Source organism: Rhinolophus sinicus, linkage group LG09, assembly GCF_036562045.2.
Source record: "Rhinolophus sinicus isolate RSC01 linkage group LG09, ASM3656204v1, whole genome shotgun sequence".
NCBI classification, from domain to species: domain Eukaryota; kingdom Metazoa; phylum Chordata; class Mammalia; order Chiroptera; family Rhinolophidae; genus Rhinolophus; species Rhinolophus sinicus.
In genome coordinates, this window is record NC_133758.1 from 8,259,681 (window position 1) to 8,286,976 (window position 27,296).

Here is a 27,296-nt window from a genome sequence, read left to right on the forward strand (position 1 = left end):
TGGGTTCCATAGATGTTTCAAAGTTGAACCCCTAAAAGGTCATGACTACTCTGATGGGTAAAAACTTTTCAGAAAAGATCCACTCTCCAAACATTAGTGAAATACCACTGCTCTACTTGTATTCTTATTGTGTGTAATCATTTGTTCCAATACAGAAAATTCATTCTTCCAACAGAAATGAGTAATTTCAGATTCCACTCAGACTTTTTATTTGGGTGAAATAATGGCGCTCACTTGTAAAGAAATAAATAAACAAAAGAACAAACAGATAAACAAATACACACCCTATTTAGGTTGAGCAAGTGTTTTAAGTTTATGCAGTAGTTCTCTATTATTAAATAGAATTCATTTCCAACTCTGCTGTATTACAGAAAAGAAGAAACATGAAAAGGAAAGACGTGGCAACAGAAAATGTTAGAAAATTAACCATAAACCAACAAATATCATTGTCTTTACGCAGTACTAGGCGTTTCAGTGTTGAGAATATAAGGAAGTTATTTTTGATGGCTTCTATATTCTCAACAGCATATGAGACAAGGTTACCAGCTGAGACAGCATGGCGAAGAAGGTAGTTTGAGGAGAAGGAGAGGGTAGTAATGTTTTTAGAATGGACATAAACATGCACAAGCACACGTGAAAGAGGAGAGCTAAGCATTGTGGGTTGCCCCTGAGGTTTGTGCTCATTAATTTAATGTGCAACCAGTCATCTTGTTTGTCTTACTCCATTCTCGTCTATGTGTCTGAAGGTCCATAAAGGGCGTAGGGCTGGATTTAACCAGTTGTGGACAATGGAAGGGGTGAGGGGTAAGGAGGAAAGGATCTATGCACAGTGATAATAATGAAGGCTCGTGCTATGTAAGATGGTAAGAGAGAACTGACGAAATAAAACACAGATGTTGAGAAGCTGCCAGTAGCATCAACAGAGTGCCGGTCTTGATCAGGATGCAGAATTGCTAGAGTGGGCGGTGGCGGGCAGAGAGTGAGGCACTTGAAGTAGCTTTTAACAATAGTAAGTGTATGGGAGCTAACAAGCCCAGAGCATGCTCATAAGACTGTGACTGAATTGGGGCAGAGGAACAGATCACAGGAGCCAAGAAGACCAAGAGAGTAAGACAGCAATGAGTCTGATGGTCATGGGTGTCGCTGAATCAGTTACTAATCATCATGCCAGGAGTCATGGTGGGAAGAAATCACCTGATCTGGGTACTGAAATCCTAAGTGAAGCATGTGCTCACTGTATTTTTGGTGGTTGATAGCTAATGGCAGATTCTGAGTAAAGTCTGATGACATAGTCTATGAAACAGTTAAGAGTTTTGAAAGAAAAAGAATATTAAAAAGTTTGGAAATGATATTGGCAGTACAAAATGTATTCATTCTCACCTATAAGATATGTTATCCGTGGGACATGAAAGGAACATAAATCTTACTGTGATTCCCCATACTCCCTCCTTACCATCCTTTTATTACAGCCAGTCTTTACTCAAAATCAAAACTCAATCATCCCACTTAAGCTGCATATCCCACCTGATCTGACCTTCTCAAGAATGCTTTTCCTTGGAATTAGGTATCTTCTCTCTTATACAGCTTTATTAGAATCAAAAGCAAATGTGTTTTTTTTATATATATATATATATAAATATATATGTATATGTGTATATATATAATATGTATGTATATTATATATGTATATATGTATATATGTGTATGTATACATATGTATATATTATATATGTATATGTGTATATATACACATGTATGTATATATACACGTATATATAACATTTGCTTTTGATTCTTATAAAGCTGTATAAGAGAGAAAATATCTAATTATATATATAAAATTAGATATATATAGATATATATATATCTCCAAACTATATATACACCAAACAATATTTTTATATATATACCAAACAAACAAAAAACACAAGCGTCCTCCATTTGTGGCACGTTCATCATTGGCGTCATAGCGTCACATACACTACTCACTTCTCTGCTGTTTCCTTACTGTCTATCTCACTTACATATGTACAGCTGACGACTCACTCCTCCTCCAAACACATCCTCCCTTTGTCCGCACTAATAATACCACACCTTCCCTGTCTTGCCCTAACCTCACCATCTGCCCATTTTCCATCACCTTGCCTGGTCATTCCTCTTCAAGATCTCCAATGACTTGAACTCGCCCACAGCTCTCCTGTGGGTTCTCTTCTCTTTATGATATAAACACTTTTTCTTGGCAACTTATAGTCACATGACTTAAGTACCTTGTATATTTTTGATGGCTCCAAAATGTCTATCAAATCTCCTTGGCCCCCTTGACTAATGTACTGAAGTACCCACTTCATATCACCACGTAGATACACAACATGAACTGAAATGAAACAAGTCCAAATGGATGTTACAATTCCTACAGTCTCCCAAACCAGCTCCTCCTCCACTTTTTCCCATCTGAAAATGACGCCACCAGTGACTTGATTCCTCAAAATAAAAATCTAGATTTGATCCTTGACTTGGTTTTCTCTCCTACCCCCACATACGACTGTCAACAACTGCTCTCATGTACTACCAGCCCAAGTTACCACCGCCTTAGATTAGTTTTGCATTATTTTATCCTTTATGTTTCCATTCTTACTTTTTACAATCCACTTTCCACACAACCGCCATGCAAACAAGAGAGAACTGTATTTAGTGTTATAGACTTTAATTTTCAATTACATAGGAAAGCTGCATTCCTTTCCTCTGAAATGCTATGTGAGTCGAGCCATTACATCCTGATATTTCATATTGTTAACATACTGTACGTATAACTATATATATGCATGCATTGTGTGTGTGTATACTAAAACATGCACAGATATAGACATATATGTATATAACCAATGTACACATATATACTTTTATATGTTATCCAATGATAATAGGATAATTGATATTAATGTTTGACAAGAGGATTATAACTTAACACCCACGAATTCATGCTTCAATTAAGCTAGTACTAACAGCCTGAATTGTTCATTTATTCAAATCACACTGATAATGTCTGTATATTCAGGAACAAATAGACTTCTAGATTATAACAAACAAAAAAGTCCTTGAACTTGACATGTATATCTGTCAAAAGCAGTTCATTTAATCCCCAACAGAGCTAAAGTCAATGACTAAATCATTTGCCTCTATTATCAGTCGTCTCAAAATTCTCAGGATTAGAATAAAGGGCAATACACTTGAGAATTCATTTAATATGTTAAATGTCTCCAACTTCTATTCCCCTCACAGAAAAATCTCTAATCTTTTAGAGATCCATTTATCAGCTAGGCCTCTATATGTTTTGAAGAATAGACACCAAAGTTTCTATCATTCAAATATTAGTCATTTCTAAATCATAAACCGTGTAGCGTCCACTTATAAATGTGCATATCTTTCGATACCTATAATTCTCCCATAGATGTTACTAAAGAACACAGCTTCATATGTATATACTTGGTAATTTGTGGGTTATTCTGACATTCTTATGTCTCCCTTTCATTGTTCATGCAATCAACAATTATTCTTGAGTACCTGCATGTGACACTATTTACGAGAAATGGCATATAATTAAAAAATATATTTTTAGAAAAATAGCAACCTATAATAAACATTTAGGAGGAAACCAACACATTGCTATCCAAGAGTCCGATGAAGTCCGGGCAGATGTGGGAGAGAATGAGGCAGGAGCGTAAGAGATGGAAGACCTCGGCACATCAGGGAGTTGACAAACTGTCCAGAACGGCTGTTGCGGTTATTATGTTTCTTAGTCACAAGGACTTGGGATCACCCAGTACTAAAGGGGTCTCCTATTTTCTACCAGCCCCTCTGGAAATGCAAAAGGCTAGGATTTAGGTATGAGACACTAATGTGTAATGGTATCTGAGAAAAGCAACCCCTTAACCAAGAGAAATAAAGAAAATATGGGCACTTTTTTGAGGGAGAGGTGCCAAATATCTCCAAATTAGAATCAGAAAGAGAAGAAAGACCCTGAAGAAGTCCGGGGCACAACACTTAGCAGTTCTGAATTTACTGGCCCATGGAAAGAGAAATGCGGATGCCCGTGTCAGAGGCTGAACAGGAAGGGATTGGTGTTGCTCTAAACAAGAACAAAAGTTATCTTCCACGTACCTCCTGATGCAGTTAGTGGTGTGTGGACCCACACTGGATCCCTTTAGTTTCTGCAAATTACAGCCTAAAATACTTGGCCTCTTTCATTGTATGTCGGAGTAACCAATTAGAGAGATGACTCCCATATTTTTGCAGCAACAGCAGTTGAAGCTTCTGCCTTACCTGTTTATTATGCAGACAGCTTAAAACCTCCATATCCAGCCTCAGTCCCTTCCCTGAGATTTTGTAAATTACTCTAGATACCTACACCATCGTCAACTCAAGATCAGATGTCTAAAAACAGATTCATCAGCCTTTCCCCAAAACTATCCCTCCCTCTAAACTTTCCCATTTTTATAATGTGTTGAGTATTTAAAACACAGTTCACTTGATTTTTCCTAATCCTTAAACAATGAAAGGTCATGTAAAACAGAGACTTCAATTTGCATGCCTAACATCCACTTGCCCTTAATTTTTACTAATAGAACCCTGCTTTTGTTAGAGGCGGCCATGTGTCCAGCTGAAAAACTACACTTGTAGGAGGCAGTGTTCTTATAGCTAAGTTTTAGCAAATGAGATACAAAAGAAAGTTGTTGGGTTGAGCATCATTGAAAAACTCCTTAGAGGATAGGAGAGAGTTGCTATTTCAGCTGGCATTTGATTTTTTGCCCCTTCTCCTCTACCTCATCTGGGACATGAACACAAAGTAAACATATCCAAAAGCCATCTGGTACATATGAGGCGATGAGCGCTTAGTACAGGAATCCAAGGCCCATGATGACATCACGCTGCCAAACTGTCAGTCCTTGCATGCAGAGCTCCAGACTTCTCATTAGTAAGTCATTAGTAGTAAGCTCTGTTGTTATTAGCCGAGCACAGTCTCTAACTAAGAGGAGCAGGCACAATTAGCACCTATTTCGGCAGTGGACTCCAAAGTCTCACAGTTGGCTGTTGATAAAGCCAAGAGTCAGAACCACGTCTGTGTGAGCCATCTTTGCAGTTCCCAACACATTACCTATAACTGAGCTTCTAGTCTCTGCCACCTACAACTCCGTGACTCAGCTTCTGTTTGTTGTTTCCCAGGGCTCCTTTATCTAAAACCCTAAGCCAGTCAGACTGATGCATTATCTGACTCATAAAATATCCCGTGCATCTCCATTTCTGTGCTTTTTCTCATGTTGCTGCTCCCTTCCAATTATTTCAGTCCCACAATTCCTTGAGGACAATCCCCCAGCACGAAAGCAGCAAACCTTTCCAATTGCATCAGAAATCATGTCTTTTTTTGTTCTCAGGGCCTCTCCAAGACCCCCCCCCCAGGTGAGGCACAGGCTGTGAGGGGTTGTCTTAGCCTGTCCTCCAACTCGCCCCCCCCCCCCAACTTTCGGGCCCTTGGAGCCCTAACACCTGAGAACTAAGTGCCCTCCCAGAGGCTGGCACTCCTCTCTATAATCGGAGACCCTCAGGCCACCAGGATGTGGAGCTCTGCCTGTGGAGATGAACAAATGGTACAGAATGTGGTTGATTAATTTGTGATGCAAACGAAGGTTCAAGAGACATCATTTTGAGGAAAATGGATAATGCTTTTAGAGCAAGAAAGTCCAAGAATTGTATCACAAAGCAGAAAGATTTCATCTGAAAAGCTAACACCTTTAAATTTTTTGTCAAACCAGTATCCCTTCATTTTTCAGAGGTTTCTTTACCCTCAATTTACCCCACTCCAAAAGTATCAAGTTTCTGTTAAGTCACACCAGTAATAATTTTGGAAAAGATCATAAAAAATAACATAGTAGGATGCGAGATGAATAGAGACCACAGGATTAGACATGAAGAGACCCTGGGGTGTCAGTGCCAGGCCTGATGTGACTTCCTATAAGAAGTATCAAGCACTTACTCCCTTGGCTCAAATTAATCAGCAAAGTGAGCGAGTTAAAATTGAGATCTCTAAATTTTTTTTAAGTGTCTGACCTTAGCAACTGTCCTTCATTATCATAGATAGCCATTGCATATTTTTGTAACTGGATCAAACCAACAATTAGGGCACTTAGTATAGAGAAATTAAGGATGTACGTACAGCATATGAGCCACAACAACAGTAAAAAGCCCAATTCTTAGTCAAAGTAAAATATCTAAAGCTTAGTCCATCAAGCCATTCAGTTTTTAAAATACAACAAATGAAGGTAATTCAAAAGTGGACCTTGTTTGTATGAAGAATGCAGGCTGTCACTAAATTCTTTTACGCTTGAGGGACTGAAGAATAGAAAGAGACACATTTAGATCTATGTTCCCTAGATCTTACAACTTTCTTTTAAAAATGAATTATTTTCTTTTATTCAATTTATTTAAACCAAACACACCAACAATTCCCAAGTCATGCCCTTTTAAGGAAGCCTGGCATACGTATGGTCTGTGAACTGCACCAGAAGAACCTCGTACTATCTATCCCGCCACGAACCAGACTGGGGATTAAAGGACATGAGACCCAGGACCCTGCCACTAACCCACTGTACTAATTTGGCTTTCCAGTCACTAACTGTACTCTTCTGTTTCTTTATGTGCAAAACAAGAAAGTTTTAGAAGATAATTTCTCATTTCCAGATTTAACCCTGGGTTTTTTATAATTTTTTTGTGTAAGGTCTCTTCCACAGCTAGGCAACAAGACGGGTGGGGAACACACAGTCTACATCTGTACGGCCTCAGTGTTCTGTACATTTGCTGCAAAACCAAGTCCCTCATAAACGCCTATTAGTTTCACTGCTGCTGTCAGATAACCATGGAGATCAACTAAAATGCTCTTTTTCATATTCACAAGCGGCATTCTTATGGCCCAGCTATTGATATGCGTGTCAAGATTCTCAAATTGAATGTGCAGGTGAGGGGTGAGATTAACACAAATGCATCATTGCTTCGCCCCAAGTGGTAAAAGATAATGGAATAAACAAACATGGAGAAATCTGAACAACAAAAAGAGCCGAATCATTTAAGTCAAAACCTTAATCTCTTAAAAAATTGTTGCATATGTGCCTCTGTGTGTGTGTGTGTGTGTGTGTGTGTGTGTGTGTATGTGTGCTATGAGTGTGCAGGTTTTGATACAGACCTTGCTAAAATCCTGGAACCGCATTTTCTAACTGTGTGACCAAGCTTATGTTTATTTATAACAAAGGAATGATAGCGCTGCCTTTTATAAGACTTTAATGAGAAATAAATTACTTCCAAATAAACGATTGAGTTCAGTATTCAGCACTGTCCCTGTTCGTACCCTCACCTCCTTCTCCTGACAGTGGCAACTCAGTTTGCCTTTGGGAATTTAAATCTCCCCAGTCTCATGCAAAGTTGATGATACCCCAAATCAAGATGTCCAGAACTTCCTGGGTACGAGATGGACACATGCCCGAAGATAGGCCAAGAAACTGTCCAAGAAATGTGAAGCTGAAAGAGAGGCCTATGAGACAGCAAAACGGCTGGCACTGGTCCATCCCACGGCCCCATCCTGTAGGGACTGCCTGCTCATTCTCACTGCTCACACTGATAGACAAACCTTTACACCTGTCTTCTTTGAGACTGGACGTTCAATGTTCCCTTTAATTCTGTGAGCTATCCCCAATTATTTCAATACATGCCTTTTTGTTTCCGTTCCCTCTGGCCAATTTCTGTTGATTACAATTAAAGAATGCTTCCAGTAGAGTACAAGATAAATAAATATTAGCTCCCTAATCTTTCGACCTCATGCATTGTTCCCAAAGACTCACACCAAAAACATTATGGATGTCGTCTTCTTCTATTAATCAGACTTTTCAACGAGCATTTTAAATGCGGAAAATACTGCAAGGGACAAATCAAGAGAAATGTAATCGTCAATAAGCTCATTTCACCTGGAGTCTTCCTAAAAGCTAACTCCAAATATCTTTCCTCTGAGTACCATTCTAATTTTACAGCAATACAATAAAAGATGAAAAAAACGGCTCAAATAAATGAGGACTCTCCTACTCAACCAGTTTTGAAAATTATCTCTGGATAGATATTATGTACACTAGCCTAATAAAAACACATTTTTCATTTTCACCATACCTGAACATATGATCATTTAAAAAAATTAATGATAGTTATATTAAATTGAGTAGCATTTTGAAATAGATTACAGCTCATATTTTCCTCATGGAATTGATTTCTGCTGCTTTTCAAATGAAACACTACTGTTCTGTATGTACCTGGCTTGCTAAAATTCTTAGAATAATCAGATACCAATAATTTAGATCAAAATAATATGTCCAAATATACACATGCATACAAGCTACTTACAAAAAAAGCACTGAATTATTCAAATACCCCAAATGTGCTCAGACTAGTCACACTACATAATGTAATATCTGATACTATTTTATCTCCTTTTATCTAAGAACATACAATAGCAAGAATACCAAAAGAGCCTGCAGGTAAATATTATCCCAGTATCCTTGAACATAAACACAAATGTCGTGCTGTACTTAAACTGGTTAGAAATGCTGAAAATGAGCCTCATTAATTTTTATTCACCTCTCTTCTCATGGGCTCTTACTTGTAATAACATTATGTTGCAATTCATTGGCTATTGTGGGCATAGGGGCTTTGGGCTCGCTGTGCTGCCCACAGAAATAAATTAGCTGATTTCATAATAGAACACTAGATTCTGAGGCCATAACTAAATAAAATAAAAACAGATTTCGCATAATGTTTTCTTGGCTTGTCCAAATCCTGCCATCCTCATTCCCTGTTTTTGCCATCACTCCCTGAAATGAAGTTTCACGTCCAGTGAACTCTTAGTGGTGATTCTTTATCTGACAATTTGCCATGTTACAGCTCTGGAACTATCCCCTGTCATATTGTTTAACTTTTATGGGATCTTACTCTTTCAACCAGATTGCAAGTTCCTTGAGGTCAGAGGGAATGTTTTATTCATCTTTGTTTTTCCTGTCAGTGTTTTCCCCAGTGTCAAGCATAAACCAGGCTCTTAATGTGATGATTCATTTATCAGTCCACCAATGCTGACATGAGGCATGAACAGTCCTCCAGACTCTTACCTGCTCTTACCGTTTTACCAGCTTATTGATGAGAAACACAGAGGTGAAGTTTCTACGCTTCAGAAAGATGATCAGAAACAGAGCACAATCTTTCCTTTCAAGTTCAATAGACACAGCATGATATTTGGTATGTAGGGCCAGAATTTACATGAAATGATAAACAACTGGTCCAAAAAAAGAAAAAAAAAAGAAAAAAGCCAGAACCTGCTGATCCTTAATTATCCACTTTTGCTTTCAAAATGGCCTCTTATTTGTTTTCTGGCTAAGTAACCTCGGGTATCACGTAATTTCCACTTTGGGCTTCTAGTTTCTATTTGGTAACAGAGGAAAACAAAGTGTACCTGAAACAGTGGGCTAGGTCATCTGTCTGGCTGCTAGGCAAGCGAGATCAAGGACATAACATTTCACCTGGTGTTGTATTCTGCCCAGTCACTACTGTGCTCTGGGATCGGTTAATCTTTCCGCCTATTGCTACTACACCTCTAAGGAGCCCAAAGGCTCGAGGGTGGTGTTCAGTGTCCCATTCTTTTCTTAAGGAAAGGGCAGATGCACAGAGAAGAGTTATGCATAGCTTTTGGCTAACTCCAAAATTAGGTAAACATTTTAAAACGCTAGGCAAGGCCGGGATCATGTGGAATGAGGATCTCCATTTTACATTGCTGGAGGCAAGTCAATGTATTTCTTGCTAGAATTCTAATCTCTTGCAGCACACATCAGTAAATATTCCACATATAAATGAAATATGCTAGGTTTCAGTATTCTACTACAAAGCATGTTAATAAATTCAGAGGCTAATTATCCAACTTCCCATACTGTTTTACAATTCAAATCCTAGTGGCCTAATTTTAAACAATTACAGTGGAACAAATACTGCTTTTCCATTCTTCTAAGAACTCGGTACAATATTTCTAAATGTGTAGAATCACAAAGCTTACAATTGTAAGACTTCAGGCTCCATCTCATTCTGGAGAACACCTCCCAGGACCGCAAAAGACTGCACTGTCTACCTATGCATTGGCATTTGTGGAAAGGCTTACATTTTGGTAATTACTTGAGTGCCCAAGGCTAATACACATTTATGTCCATTGAAAAATTACATAATATTTTCTATACATTGGAACATATGTGAATACAAAATAATCTTCAATATAGGTTGCCAGCATAGTTACTTGTGAAATATGTCTCCTTTTACTGATATTACTGTGTTTCCCTGAAAATAAGACCTAGCCAGAAAATCAGCTCTAATGCGTCATTTGGAGCAAAAATTAATATAAGACCCGGTCTTATTTTACTATAATGTAAGACTGGGTCTTGCATTATTTTTTGCTCCAAAATACGCATTACGGCTGATTGTCCAGCTAGGTCTTATTTTTGGGGAACAGGGCATTGACTTTGAAATAAAAATGGCATGAAAACACAATTACTTATAATAATAGCAATGTAAAATGATACTACTTCCTAACAAGTCATAATTGACAGTTTAAAAGCATCGGTTACTTTCCCTTTCTTATTTAATCCTCATAAAACCAGGAGTAAAGCAGGGATAAGCGTTGCTTTTCCTTTTCACTGGTTTATATGGAAACTTAGCAGGCTAAGTGACATTCCCTAGGTCACTTGGCAAATAGCAGTGCTGGGAAGAGACCAGTCTTGTAGAGAAGGCACAGGAGTTCACATCTACTCACCACACCACAGAACGAGGAGACTGGTTTACAGGATATCATAAATGGATAGGGAAGGAGAAAGATGTGAGAGACAAATCCAGAAAAATGTGAGCTGTGAATGACTTTGCTGACCTTATACAAAATGGTATAAGGTGAATAAATGTTTTCAAGAATACAAGTATTAAACGTAAGTCAAGAAGCTGATTCTACAAAAAGCAACAGAAATATTCACATGCAAAATAACATTTTCGTCCACTCTGAACAAAGTCTGTCTCTCTCTATTTGTGAGATTGAGGGGTTAGAGAATGAGACAAAATAGTACTAACCTGAACTTTTAGGTCACTTTCATTAGTTTTAAGAAAATGAAAACAAGGTAGATATACGGTGCTGGCCAGCTTCTCTCACTGATGAAGGTCACAGAGGTCTTTGCCTCCAAAATCAGCAGAGGTCACCCTTTGCCCTTTCTAGCTCTGTGCTTTAGGGAGCATACCAGGAGCTCACTCCATTTCTAACTCGCTTGAGCCAGCTCCTCCCTCTTCTTCCCCAAATTATTATACACTACTTTTTTTATTCAAATAAAATACTACAAAAAGTGAAATATTTACTCTGCAAATCTTTAACAGGATGATGCATAAAGAAATAGGTAAAGGAAACATAAGAAACAGGATAAAAATATCAATGCAATAAGTCAAAATTTCCTTAAATCCTCTCATTCATTAAGTACTGAATTATGATATTTACTAGTGCATCTTTCTTTTTCCACAGCACCAACCTCAGGACAGCATTCCCTCTTCCTCCCCATGAAATTACCTGATTGACGCCGAAGTCAGATGATCCTAAGTAGCTGCCTACACTTGTGCTGGGTCGATTGTTTGTGAGGGAAGGAGACAACTGCGTCACTAAGCGATGCGAGGCGAGAACGAAACCCACATTCAAATTTGTGCCAGTTGAGAAGATGTAGTGGATGGAGTTGAGCTTAACGCACTGAAGGCTGGGCTATTACAGGGCGGAGGGGAAGGCTTATTCTCTCTGGTATGTGTATGATTCACAAATATTCTAACGCACAGATTATATCTTAGAAAAGGTTTATGATCACTGCATTTAAAATACAGCCATCTATGTAGCCTGCATTTCTTATATAGATAGGGAAACAATGACCATGACTTCAGTTCTGAAATAAGAATTGCGTGTATTTTATATCCATTCTTTACTAGGCTATAATATTAATGTCAGACAAAGGAGAAGGAAAGAAGAGATAGGTAGATAGATAGATAGATAGATAGATAGATAGATAGATAGATAGATAAAGATATATATATATATGGGCTTATAATTTTAGGGAGATAAAATTTATGAGCTTTTCTGAACTGATAATCATTGTCTAAATTATAGATATTTTTCCATAACACATTGTAGTCAATGTCCAGACATAGCTCAGAAGTTAGATCAAAAGCACTTAGAATTGTTAAGTATCAGTTAAACCTAAAAGGCTGTGGGTAGCTTATAAACTGAACATATCTGAATATAAAACACTGATTTTTTTTATACTCCATAGACTTTGTAATCAAAATCCAGACTGTCACATTGAAAAGTCTTACTTATGAACCCCAATTATGACCTGTAACACAATGTACTTCAAGCATGTTCTATACATAACATTCACTTAAAAAGACATAATTTATCCTATGTACACACACAAACACTTGCACACACAAGCACATATATGTAGACTTCAGACTGTAAGTTATAGGTAAAAAGTGTGAAATGGAATAGTATGATACTTTGAAATGCTCTAGGACTAAATTATCTTAGTTCTAAAGAGACTGGTTGGTTGTAACAATCTGCCTAGTCTCTGTACAGGACTGCTGAAAGGACATTTTAAAATAATCCTTCTATCTAGATAAGGCATTATTTCATTTTTATAAGTGAAACTAATAAAAAACCGAGTAAACATATACTATCCAAATAGACCAATATGAAGAAAAAAAAAAAGATTAGTCTAAAAATGAATCCCTAATTTCAATTATTTATACAATTAGTTTTCTAACACATGCATAATCCTATAACTAGGACATGCATCACTTCATCTCTGAACACAGTTTGCTGTGAAAGAGCTCAGGATAATTGGTTGAAAAGAACACCAGCTATGTCTTGTGGATAATAATGGATGCCTCACAATACTGCTACATAGTAATGGCTTTGGAAAATCAGGTGACACGTGTTGAATCAGTAAAATGTGAAGTTGGGCTGGTCCTGTTTCGCTCTTGCTGCTATGGCTCAATACGTACACAAAATTGGATTTGATTTCCCATGAACCCAAAGCATCATATTGTGGAAACGTGCGTTAGGACTAAAGCACATTGTTGTAAAATCAGAGACAGAGAGAGCAGGGAGCCACTGTTACCTGACGGGGCTGTTGGAAGAATCTGGGTCATGAGCTGCCACAGTGCCGATGATGTTCCCAACCTGAGTGGCTTCTGACACCTCCATGGGGTACAGGGGTGCAGAGAACACAGGGGGCTCGTCCACATCTTCTACGATTATCTTCACAGTCGTCGTGTCACTGAATGGCCCCAAGCTTAGAAAGCGAGGGTCCGCGTCTTTGTTTGCAGCTTCTATCCGTAGTGTGTAACTTGTTTTGGCTTCAAAATCCAGGTCCTGCAAGATAGTGATTAGGAAAATTAAATCACCAATGAAGTGGTCAGGAAAGCACAGCCTTTTCATTTATGAACGTCAATCAGCCTAGGGAGGGCTCGGGCACAAAACGCACCACCAGCATTCAAAAGTAATAAATGACAATGCCAGGCAGAGCCCTCACTGCCTCCCTGGCTCCCAAACGTACCTGCTTTCGAGCAACTGAAGCCACTCTGCTGCCCTGCGCCGCATGGGCAAACGCAGGTCTTTAGAATATTATTTGAAAGACAACAGGTAAAATTTAAAACCTTTACCAGTAGTAACATCACTATAATCATCTTCAACCATGTAATTTAACTGCACTATCCGCGGGGGGGGGGGGGACATTAAAAACAGAAAGAGAAGTGTACCTTTCCACTGAAGTACTTTCTCATTTAAAAGGTGACTTTCATTGATTTGGGGGATTCCGTTACAATCTTGAGGGTTCAGATGCTCCAAATGTGGTCACAGTACCATCGGGGGCGTCGTGACACTGTGCAATCTGACAACCCAGGGACTCTCCTCACTGAAGCCCCCACTGTCGCTCCCCTGCTATTCCTCTGTCAGTACACAGGAACCCTCTCCTTAGTTGTTTTAGGTGGTTGTCAGCTACATTCCAGAGTCTCTGTTCTGTAACTTTTCAAGAGAATGAACATGCTAACGCTGTCCTCAAAAATACTGACCCGAGTCAAAGAGCAGGGTAGCTTAAAAAAATACACACACACACACACACACACACACACACACACACACAGTGAAGTTTTTGTTAGAATAACGTGCTTCTCTTTTTTCAAAGGGTACAGTCACAATTTTTTGCGATTTTCAATCTATTTCACGACTGAAATAGTGCCCCCAAATAGTCTTTACAGTTAAAGATGTAAAACAAAAATTTTAAAAAGAAATTGACAGAAATACTATCAGATACAAAGCATAACTTCAGTAATTGTCAGTATTTAATTAAAAAGCATGAAGAAAAATGGGCTGACAGGTAATGTTGAGAATTGTAACCCACATCAACCCATGTCTATGAGCATGTGTGTGCACACCTGTAGTTATGGATATAGTCCATCTCAAAATAAATAAAAGAATGTAGTTATGCAAATATGAAATAGGATATATGTACACAAACACACATACATGCAACATACATGTTGCATATATGCAACATATACAACCTGTAGGATACATACACTACTTATATAAAATATAACACATACATGCATATACTCATGTACATATATAAAAAATAAAAAATATACACTGTACGTGTGATATGTGTGTGCATATGTTTGCACATAAATATTACATAAAAAGATAACATGGCTCATGTCTGGTTAATACCGAGGAGAAAGTATATAAATCAATACTCAAAATCAGTTTGTATATCAGTCTCAATATCAAGACCAGGACACACTTACTGAAATACTTAATGGCTTAACATCTGTCTCATCATGTAGATTGTAAGCTCCAGACTGTATAGTTCATCACTAGCATTCTCTGTGCCTATTATGAATTTGGTACATAGAAAGGGGTCAAAAAATTCTTCATTAATTAGAAAAAACTAGAAAGCAGCTCTCCAGGCCACAAGAGCTGTAAAACTGATGGCTGAAGTGGGAGGTGGGGAAAAAAAAGTCAAATGTACCGTTTTTCTTAACCACAGAAAACTTTATAGAATTACTGTGGGAAAATGTTTAATTCTTATCTGAGGTTTCACATGAAAATGTTGGGGCACCTGGTAGACAGCACCTGTCATGCAGGGCGGCCTGCGGGGTCTCTGCTCCTGCTCCCCACACTAGAACACAGGATACAGTGAGGCCAAAAAGGAACACCCACGGAGCCATAGGTAGGGGAGTCACACCACTATATTCTCGCTGGCGGCTGGGTTGGAGACACAGGAAGCAGGAGCCACACTGTTCGCAACCCTCACTGCTCCACTTGCAGGCTCAGCCACCATCTTCTTGCTAGCCCCCATTTTTTTCTTTCTTTCTGCTAGCGTAGCCACAGCACTTATATTAGTGGCCAATGGCTCAATGGTTACAGCTGACGGCCAACTAGCCACAGCTGATGGCCATCCAATCACAGTTGATGGCCATTTACTACCTGAGCCAGCAGTCTTCCATGTGAGGCCGAGAGCCTGGAAACTGCTTTTTGGGGTTCTGTCCCCACAGCACCCTAAATAACACCTTATTATTAGATCGGTACAAAAGTAATTGCGGTTTCGAAGGTTAAAAATTACAAAAACCGCAATTACTTTTGTACCAACCTAATAACAAATTCAGTGCTTTTTTAATAAGGCTACCGTTTCCGTTTTCTTTTGTCTGTTACCTAAAAATATATCTATCCCAATGGTTCTCAGCCAGAGGTGAGAGTCAGAACCACTCAGTGGTACTTTCTAACACATGCCTGGCTCCTTCTAAGATTTTGATTGAGCAGATCCAGGTTGAGGCAAAGGCAGGTGTTATTTTTAAAAGGCTCATCTGGTACGTGAAGCAAATCCTCTTGTAAGAAACCTGACCTCGTCATTACAATTTTCTTGGGCCTATACATATAAATCCAAAATTTAATTTGGGTGCTGCTAAGAATAAACCAAAGCATTCTTACTTATCTAAATATTAATACATTTACTTAGAAACTCTAAACATACAAATAGCTTGCGTGTGTTCTTGTATTACTTATAAAACTGACAAATTATGAGAGAAACCTTACTTTCATATATTATGTCCATGAATGACAGACCGTGTTTTTAAAAAATATCCTGTTCACCATCTCCTTTTAAAACAATTGGAAACCACCACAACTTTTAAGACAGTGATTCAGCTTTACCCAAAAGGGATACCAAGTATTTCCGAATTCAAGTAGAAATTTGACTGACTTATGAATAATTTAAAGTTTACTGAACAAATGAGTACAATTATTTTATAGCAACCTGCCTTTTTTTTATGTGTCTAAAAGGCAACAACATGAGGTACAGACATCTGGATGCCACTAAGTCCTAAAGAAACACAGTATCATGCATTATGATTGGCTGCCTAAAAGCTATTATGAAAATAGAGCAATAAAAGAATTCCTATGAAAGGCTATGAATCAAAATTACAGACAAAAAGAATTGCTGCATGAAATGATTGCCAGAGCAAATCAGAATAAGCCAGGCATCTAAGTTTTCAAAGAGGGGTGTGGTGTGATGGATAGGATTGTTAAACTAATTGAAGAAAAGGCTTTTGCAATAAAATTTTAATTCCTGTTTCTCTTTCTTATTGATTTTTACATAAGACATTTCATAACCATTAGATTTAATGAGCATGGCTATACTTGGGGAAGAAAAGTTAAAATGACAACTGAGGAAAAACGAAGGAAAAGGAAAGGGCAGGAGATATAGGTAATGTCTAAACAGGTCCCATTCAATATTTGAACCCACATATCACTGGAGACTATATGTGTAATTGGAAATGTAACCAAAACACTGTTCGCACTGTCACCCACAATAGCAAGCGATATGCAGGATTCACAAGAACTGGGTATCAGACGTGAGTGATCCCACAGAGCCATTCTGGGGGGTCTAGAAGCTGCTCTTTCATTTGTCAAGTGGCATCTCTGTCAGAGACAGTGAAAGAGACAAGCAGCTTGTTTGCTATAGTCTTTCCCAAACTATAAAATAGGATTGTTTCAAGTTTTTGCCATCAAGGGATGATAAAAATGTAGGATTAAACAATACTAAACACTGTAATTAAGGCAGGGGTTGGCGACCTTTTCCTGGAAGGACCGGACAGTAAATCATTCGGCTTTGCAGGCTACACATTCTCTCCTACATGGAAATGAACCCCTGTAGCCATGTGCCAATCACATTTCATTTACAGGCACTGAAATTTGAATTCACGTATCATGCACACAACATTCTTCTTTCAATTTTTTTCAATCATTTATAAATGTAAAACCACCCTTAGCTCTTCAGCGGTACAAAAACAGGCAGGCTGCTGTTTGTCAATCTCTGATCTAAAGAACCCAAAATAAATAAGCTTATTTTTACAGACTGGATGCTCATCCCTTGTCCTCTCACCCTTTTTACAATTAAAATGAACTCTTCACTATAAACAGGACACTTTCTATAACCCGCTGCTCCTTTCTAACTTTTCCTGCCATGTTTTACTGAACTCTTCCAAGACCAACTATTACCATCTTTACAAGTGTCCCCTTAATCCCCTTACATAACTAGCAATAAAACGTCTTTATGTTGAGAGCTATCTACAAACAAAGAGTTTACACACATCTTTACGTGCATTAAAAAGATGCAAGGTTGGTATTACTAATTAATGCAAAATCTAAACAGCAAAGAGTTCCAGTGGAAGCCCACAATGATATGCGTACTAGGGGTAGACATTCTACGTGAACTCAGGCCACATCTGTCCCCCACACATGCCCTTTCTGCTCTAACAAGCAGGTGTCCCTTAGGCACTGAGAGCCATCAGGGCTTCATACTATGTGGAATTATCTCATTTAGATACCTACCTACCTCACCAACCTTACAGGGTTACTGTAATCTGTTTACAAATTTAAAGCACCTGGGAGCAGTGACTGACACCAAGTAATCACTGTAGCAGTATTAACTGTCTTACTATTACACTATTTCCTGCTAGATGACGAACAACTCAACAGGAAAGCGAAGTGTCTTTTTCTCCGGTTCCCCCATGACACCTAGGCCTGTATCATTGGCAAAGTCGCTTTATAATATTTATCTCTTTAATGTAAAATAAAGTAATAACTCACAAATAGTGGGGTTTCAATAAGTCCCCGACATTTAAAGAATCTTTTCAATAGTAAAAACTAAGTTAAAATATACTTTTGAATTCATTTAATAAAATCATTGCACTGCATTTTTTTCTCCCTATTGCTCGGCTCTGGTCTGTAGCCACAGATGCTGACAGTAAACTCAGTGACTTCTAGATTTTGCACTTTCGACCAATGCTGTTGTTGATGTTTCAGCAATGCATCCAAATGAAATCCTTCTGGAAATTTTTTCATTCTGTTCTTCTAATCATGGCATGCTTCCATGAGGCATGTGTGTGTGTGTGCGTGTGTGTGTACATGCACGTACATGTGTGCTGTCTAAATCTGTCTTATGCTTTATGTTCATTTTGTATGAAAGCACTAAGATTGTTTGTCATCTTTAAAACATTTCTTTCACTGGAGATGCCACCTGTCTTTTGAATCAAAGCACATTTGGTTGCTTTCAGTATCCTCCATCTTCTTAATGAAATCAATACAAATCTTTTTTCCTAAGTAAATGGGCTTAAATGAGTCTATCCAAACAGAAAAAAAAAAAAAAAATAGCCCTCTGTCATGCGGGGGTCTCTGCTCCCGCTCCCCACACCAGAACGCAGGATATGGTGAAGCCAAAAGGAACACCCACGGAGCCACAGACAGGGGAGTCATACCACTATCGTCTCGCTGGCGGCTGGTTGGAGACACAGGGAGCAGGAGCCACACTATCCGCAACATGCCGTCCACTTCTCTGCCAACAAACCAACCCCTTAGCATAGCCACGGCAGTTATATCAGTGGTTAATGGCTAACCGGTAACAGCTGAAGGCCAACTAGCCACAGCTGATGGCCATCTGCTACCCGAGCCAACACCTTTCCACGTGAGGCCGAGAGCCTGGAAACTGCTCTCTGGGACTCTGCCCCCACACCCTCAGTCCTAACTTTCCCTTTATGATTATTTTACTCTAAATAAATCTACTACCCAGAACCTTAGAACTCATCTACAACCTTTAAAAAGGTATCTCGGCAAGAATAATTTCGTACATTTAAATACAAAAATGTTCTCAAGGTACCCACAAGTACTTTCAAAGGTAGAACACAACTCTATTAGTCACAGCTGCAGTCTTGCCTTTATTATCCCCCTTCCCTGGGTTGTGCCCAAGAAAGCCAAACATTTCCCTCAGCTTGACTCAATTTAGACAGGCTTCTCCTCGATTCTAGGCCCGTGGCCTCACTTTTCTTAGAGCCAATACTTTAGAAACCTGGTATTGTAAACCCAGGTTCTGCCCATGTCAGATGCAAATGTTTTAAAAAGCCTCTTGCCATTTCATAGCCCAGAAATGTCTTCCTCCGGGAACGGGGAGCTGCTGCTCTGAAATGTCATCCAGAAAGACAGAGGTGCTAGGGGCCAGCTGTTGTGATGGGAGGGAGGAGCCAACCTTCAGCAGGCGCCCCCAGGTGTCACACTACCTCCTGTCAGGAAGATACAACATTTGCTTTTCCTTTGGCTAAAGGCAATTTGCAAACACAGATGAGCTATGATCCACAGCCCAAGCCACCTCCCAGCTCTTAAAATTCTTTAAGAACAAGTTGAGTTCAGGTGGCAGGTATTCGGGTCTTGCGCCTCTACTGCAATATCCTTGAACTCTGTCTTACCTGCTTAACTGTGTCCAATGTGATTTTTGCTTTGACAGTTGCAAGTGATTTTAGCAGCTATATGAAACTTGTACGTGTCTTGAAATTTTTGTGAATCACGAACCCTACATCCAGATTTAGTCAGTAAGTTATTTGTTATGGAGAAGATAAGGGAAAGCTATGTTCCCAATGTTATATACACAGAAGTCCAGATGTGGTTACTCCACGTGGATGTCCTCATAGAGGTCTGTGGGTTAAGAGAGAGAAGAGCTCTCAAGGTCTTGTCAGCTCTGTGTGTGCAGGGGGACCCCTAATACCTGCCTCTCTGTGCTAGACTTTGAGATCTGTGACAGGAGCCAAAATGTATTAAACTTACATCTCTCCATTAGTAACAACTGTCCTGGACGTAACAGGGATTCACTGATTGCTAAATGAAGAAAGGAAAACAAACAAACCTAAGGACAAACAACTCATTTGAAAAATAGCGAAATAAGTGTAGGCAAATTTAAACAAACAAAAAAAGATTACTGGGTGTCTCCATGTGCATTTCATATTTCTTAGAGAGCCATTATTTTAGCTTTAAAAATTATATTTTGAAACAGCTGCTTATCGGGTGCTTGATATAAATATTCGTGTTTTGCTAACAGCCTATTACTACTACATAGAAAGTATCTGGTGCTCTGTAGGTAAATTAGGACTCTGACAAAGGTATTATGAATAATTGCAAGAATGTTTAAGCCTAAAACATCAAATTACATCAAGGTATTAGGAATAAAATAGGGATATACATATCAGGATTTCCATCATCTAGCTATAGAAGTGTCCTCTGACTTCAATGAGTACTTAAATTAACATTTTAATCTAGATATAATGAGCCCTGAACATTTTAAAAAGGCAATTCAAGCAAGTATCATATCTCATTTTTGTAACAATTTTTAAAAAACATCTAAGATCACCAACTGAATGCATATATATTTCAGGTTGTTAGTTGAACTTATTAGCACCGTAAACTGCTAAATGTATTTCCCATTAATATGCATTTTTCAGTCCTTACCATGTTTGGGTTATTGTTCTAAGAGTTCTACAATATTAACTTAATTGCTCATGCTCATTGATGCTCAAACCACCTATAATATGTAATATAGCTTTTAACAGATCTTTTTGACAAATTTGGAAACTGACTCAAGGAGAGGCTGAGTTTCTCGCCACAATCACACAGATAGTGTGACTCTCATGTCTGTGTTCTCACAGACTAAGCAAAAATAAGGATGAACCGGAAGTAGGAATCTGATGATCTACAACCAAAAAGAGTAGTAATCATTAAACCCAGGATGATGCTGAAAGAAGTGGGATAAGCTCTGTAAAACTGACGTGGAAACCAAGTCCATATTGGAATGGTGAGATTCAAGAGAGAGAGAGAAACTGAGAGCTGCTATCACTGACACACGTACTGCCATGATATATTATTTTAGCCTGAACACAGAATGTCTACATGAGCCACACACATTCTTACCCAAATCTCGTTAATGAATGTCTTGCTTTCTCTTTTATTCATAACCTCCTAGACATATATTTACCCGGATATCACAGGTACCTCAAGATGTAACATATTCCAAACCACCCATGCTGAAGGGACAACACAATTATTCACCAAATTACTCATACTAGAAACATTAGAATTGTCCTTCAATTCTCTCTCCAACTTTATACACTCTTATCTATTTATGAAATATTTCTTTCTTGGAATGTGACTCATTGAAACTAAGAAAACAACACACCATGGGAAAAGACAGAAGTAAGGACACTTTTACATTATCTGTGAATTGTACTAAGCAAAAATGTAAGATAAAATTCACAGTGGACTCATGGGAAAATATCATGGACATACACATATTTTGAGAACAATGCCCTGATAACTGTTGAAATCAAAGAACACAGAAAATATTCCTAAGCAGACAGGGTTAGTCTCTTTGATCATGTCTGTCATATATTGACATTTGCATCATTGTCAACTTTCTTCAGAGTCTTGATTTCTTATTTTCCTTTTAAGACTCTACATCTATCTCTAGATGTAGAGTCTGGACTATTCAAACACAGGTAAGTTTATATCGTAATAAGCAGATGACAGTCTATATACATGCACACATGTGCAAAATGATTAAAATGATGTTAGGATCTACTTATATATTACACAGTAACCATGGGTTGAATAAATTGGAAAATATGATCTGAAATTCAGAGGTTCACCAAATTACAGTTACTGTATTAATCTTATCCAGCCTTTAAGACTAAAATAATCCAAAACATACCATGCCTGTTCAAGGTCAAATGAGAGAAGTATCTGCTCCATTTTGAGAAATGTGCATCCACAGCCTCAGAATTAACTGAATAAATTATTTGAATGAAAAAGGTAATGAAAAGGAGAAAAATAAATTGAAAGTGTTGTTTTGATTTTCCTCCACCACATACATATCAGCAGCATTTTTGTGAAATACTGAAATACATACTTGACTCTGGGAATCAGCCCCTCGTTACTGCAAGTAGTAGGCAACAGACACATTTCAATAACAAGATAGGAAACGCCAGAGCTTAGGAATCTGTGCCGCTGAGCCGAAGGTTCACAGGACACTGGGTATTCTACCTTCCTCCCCTGCAGTGAATGGAGGTCAGCCATGTTATGAAACCCTACACAAGGCTCTATGATTGGATGGTTTTGACTGCATTAAACCTGTTTGAAGGGGATGGGTCTGAGGAAATGATGAATATACTACAGCAGAACTGGCCTATCAAAACGTAAACATGTTATTTGATAGAGTGAAAACATGAGCCACCAGTCAAGCCAGGCACCGGCAGAGACTGGATGTGTACTTATATTTCATAGGAAATGCCTCTTGAAAATGCTCATTTTTTCTTTTTTTGTACTGTGCTGTAACTCTATAGTATTTTACAGAAGAAAAATTCCACACTTAATCCCCACTGAGGTCTTATATTGAAAACAGAGGTGCATTGGAGGAAGGATTGCTATATCCTAAAGGAAAAATAAGACTAAAGTTCCTATAGTGAAAATTATGACACAGAAATGTAAAAAGAAAGAACTCTATGTGGAAAGAAATAGTTTTCACTCATATGAGATCATATTTATGTTTATACATTGTGAATTTGAAAGTCCTTTGTAACTGGTGATAAAGGATATCATCGAATCATTCAGAAATGGCCATACAGGAGCTTTCACAGGGCTTTAACTGTTTAAAACAAAAGTTATGTCATTGTTTTTTTAAATATTCAAACTATATAATCTTCTTTATTCTTAAGATATGGAAAGGGGAATTCAATTATAAAAAATAAAATTTTGTGACAACACCTACACCAATCGTTAGCCTTGTGGAGTCTCCATTTGATCATATTAATAAACATTTTCTATATGAAACATTGGACTATTAATAACATGACTAAAGGTAATCTTTCATAATTCTATACTTATTTTTTCTAACATATTTTTTTTTAAAAGATTGTTTTTATGTTCTTCTCTCTCTCTTCCTAAGTTTACCCTATGCCAAGTATGGCATATGTTGAATGTTTCAAAACATCATCATAATTTTCTCAAACTGGAATAAATCTCATTGTAACCATGATGGTGCATTGTTTACAAAAAAGCAGAGGTTTCAAGTTCTATTAGGCTGTAGAGTAAAAATAAGTTCATATGATAATCAAGCATGGTTCACAGGTACAAAATAACCTAATTTCAATAGAAATCACTTTATCTAAATGGACACTGGAACTCTATTATCCTAATGTGAAGTATTATTTAGAGACATTTGGAATCATCAGAACATATACATTTGTGTCGTCAACAAAAATCTTGTGAACATCCGCGCATTGCCTGATTGTAAATGTTTTCATAGAGTGAGGAGAGACTGCAAAGCCTATCAACAAACGGTGCACATTTTGTGGACTGCCCATTGCTTCCTATTGTTTATCGCAGTGAAAACTTTAAAATGTTCTGAGAACAATGGAAGAAGGCCTCATCTGTCTTTTGGATTTTCTTGTTTTTAGTCAGAATGCTCTTGTGACTCGGATTCAGAAATCCATTCTCAGTTTCACAGATGATTCCACTACTCGGTGGCAGAGAAAGGACACTGAATTTAGGGGACTCACACATGATTTTGCAGACTCCACGTGCTGTGAGGGGTCTATGAAAATGTTTTACTGGGGATGGAATGTGGACCCCAATTTCACTGACATCTTGATAAGCAGAACTGAAAATCAAAATCCGGTCCTTGAGGACCAAAAGCAGTTGTTAGCTCTGACAGAGAATTAGAAAATTTTAGGGACAGACGTCCTTCATTCTGAGAAAAACCACTCCAAGGAGATATTAGTTTAAAAAATGTAAGCAAAGACACTTCTGAAATGGAGACGGGAGATACTGTAGGCTTCATGATGGAAAAGCACTTGGACTTGGGGCAGCATTTTAGGGATGTACACAGAGGGATGGAGATTCCACACACAACTCCTAGGAAGCTGAAACCCATGGCTGCACTGAAGGTCAGAAGCTCATATTATTGCTCTCATGAGCTAGCATGAAGCTATTAATTTTTAATTTACTTTTGTAGCTCTCATTATTGAAAGCGCTCCTTAATTTTAATAATTCTTCAATGAATTCAGTGAGAATTTCTAAGTTATGTAACCTCAGTAGTGATTCTTTCACCACTTTCTTTCAATTTGCTGTGTTATCACTCTCTCTTGTTCCCTTGGTATAAGGTAGGTGATTTTCAAACTAGTTAAAATGAGAAAAATAAAATGACATTGAGTTTTGAACAGAAATTTAAAAGGATGGATTTAAGAACTGAGGAGCTAGAAGCAGGCTGTGAGCTCAGGAGCTATTAAAATAATAGTTTGGGAGTGAACCAATGAGAGCTAAACGTAGGATAATGCCTAAGAGAAGAGAACAACAACAAAATATATAGCCAAGGATGTTATGGATCACAAGGGTCAAGAAAAGAAACTAGAAATGACTTCAAGGCTTTAAACTTAACAATAATGATAGTAATAAGAGGTGCACTGTTTGACTATGACCAGGAAAGTAACATTTTAAATAAATATTGGTACTCATTATAATACAGCCCGTTGAAAAGAGAAATGCTTGAAATGAATTAGAATTATCACAGATAATTCCAATAATGAGGTTCATGAGAAATTAGAAAATATTATAATTTTCTATTCCACAGTATACATTTTATTGTAGCTGTACCTAAAATATCATTTCATTATTACTATTTGTAGTCCATTCTTATTTGCAAATTATTGGATACATACATTCCTATTTACTAATAGGGAGTGGACTTGCAAAGGAGGCAGGAAGGTATGAAGAAGCCCTGTCACTTACATTGCTTCATCTGGTTCCAACATCCCCTTCCACATTACACTCCAGTAAAATTGTTCTGGTTCTAATTCTCTGAACTCAACATGCTGTCTCACATGCGGAATCTTTGCACAGGTGGTTATCTCTGTGAGAAAGTTCCCCTTCCCCTATCTGGGGAAGACTGTTATGGTCCATTATTCAACTCCTTTCTCGGGCCATGTTCAAATCCTTGAGAGACTAGCTGGGGCAGACCACTTGACTGGCAGATGGGGCCTGAGCTCTTCTGGATACTTTGACAGAGCCTTGGGTATTTACCCAAATCCTCATGGGCACAGCTAAGTCCATGAAAAAGCCACAGTGTTTGTGGAACTGAGACAACTTCATTATATTTTATTAGACCAGCTCCTATCATTGAAAGGAAACTCTCTCTCTTTCTCTCTCTCTCTCTCTTCCTTGAACAAGACAAACAGTTCCTATAATTTCACTCCTCCTGTTTACCTATTTGGTTTCAATAAGGAAGTCCAGGAGCAATTTTCCAGACTTGAAAGATGAGTGAGAGTAAGTGGGCAAAGTTGCAGAGCACAGGGGACTTCTACAGGAAAACAGGATGTCTGAGCAGCTAGAAGAAAATTTATCTTGTTTCCAGGCACAAAAAGTAGCTCAGCGTCTACCCTCGATCTCTGGATGGAACTGAGGAATGGTGGGATACATAGCAGGCAAATACCAATTTAAATAGTTCTAGGAGTCCAATAGTTCCCTGACGTCCATGTGAGAAGCTGGACTATGAGCCTTATTTAAGGTGTTTAAAGAGAACAAGCCCGGGGTACACACAAGACCTGAGTACAGTGCCAGACGTACTAGCTGCACATAAAATGTGAGTCACATTTTGAATAAATTAATGAAAGACTTCTTGAAAATGAGAAAATTAGGGATTAATAGTTTTTCATCTAAAAACTAATGAGTCTATGCCATACATTTTTCAAGTGAAAAAATTCCATAATCAGTAAGCTTGAAATTCAGAGAAAAGTAAATATATCATTTCCACTATTTTTAATCAACTCTTACAGAAACCACTTATTTATATTTGTTTATTTAAATATCACTAAGAATTCTGAGTTGTATTGGTTAGACACTCGAATATATTAGCAGACCATGAAAAATAATAATTTTTCAAAATGAGTTTGGGGTGGATTCTGGAAATGAAAATTAGGCTGATGTATAACCAGGTAATTACTCCAGTGTCTATTATTTACTCAAATTTGTGTGGAGAAGGAGGGTAAGAAGAAAGTGTAAAGCAACATATGCTAACACTAAAGAATTTTAGCATGAAGAAAACTGTGAGATTTTTATTTCCATTTATTTCTATGTAGGTATTATCTGTATATTATAAACACCATAGGTTTGTTTAAACTTTACCTTTTTCAATTAGCAGAGTTTCAGATAACCTGTCCTAATATTCATGCATTGTATTATAATGAGTTAATAATTGTTAAACTTTGCAGAACTATACTGCTTAGGCTCACGTTAATCTGTTGCTGTAGAGTATTTTGCTTTCCAAATCTACTGGTTCTGCCCCAATACGATAGATATACATCCACATGAAGATAAAACTTAAACATCAGATCAATCTTCCATATTGGCAATGTTAGAGCAAACGTAAGCAACCATGTTAAAAGTAATAAACCATTACTCACTTCTTAGTCTAAATTATTTTTTGTATACATAGAATATTTTACCAGACTCAAAATGATACATAAAAATCCAGTTAGCACTTCATAGCTGGACTTTCAAGGGATTTCTTTAAAAGTCCTGCATGTAACTTAAATGTGATTTTTCTACCCATCATAGCTAGATGGGCAACTCAGTTCTACACTTTACCCAAGTTCAGAAGGAACATAATTTGCTTTATTAATTCTCCAATTACTTACTGGTTACTTATGTCACAGCAATAAAACTGTGAAACTCCCCCCCATCATTGTTTCTCAAGGTTCTCCTGTACCCTGAGTGTGCTTAATTATTCCAA

The 27,296-nt window shown here is 37.9% G+C and overlaps 1 protein-coding gene across 4 annotated transcripts in view; it reads right to left on the reverse strand.

The window, feature by feature from the left end:
• Window positions 1–27,296, reverse strand: part of CDH7 (cadherin 7) — a 128,199-nt gene that overhangs the window by 31,481 nt on the left and 69,422 nt on the right. For all 4 annotated transcript variants that reach the window (XM_019729337.2, XM_074339864.1, XM_074339866.1 and 1 more), the window contains one exon: window positions 13,257–13,510. In XM_019729337.2, the coding sequence (XP_019584896.1) occupies window positions 13,257–13,510 (254 nt within the window). The remainder of the gene's footprint in view (window positions 1–13,256; window positions 13,511–27,296) is intronic.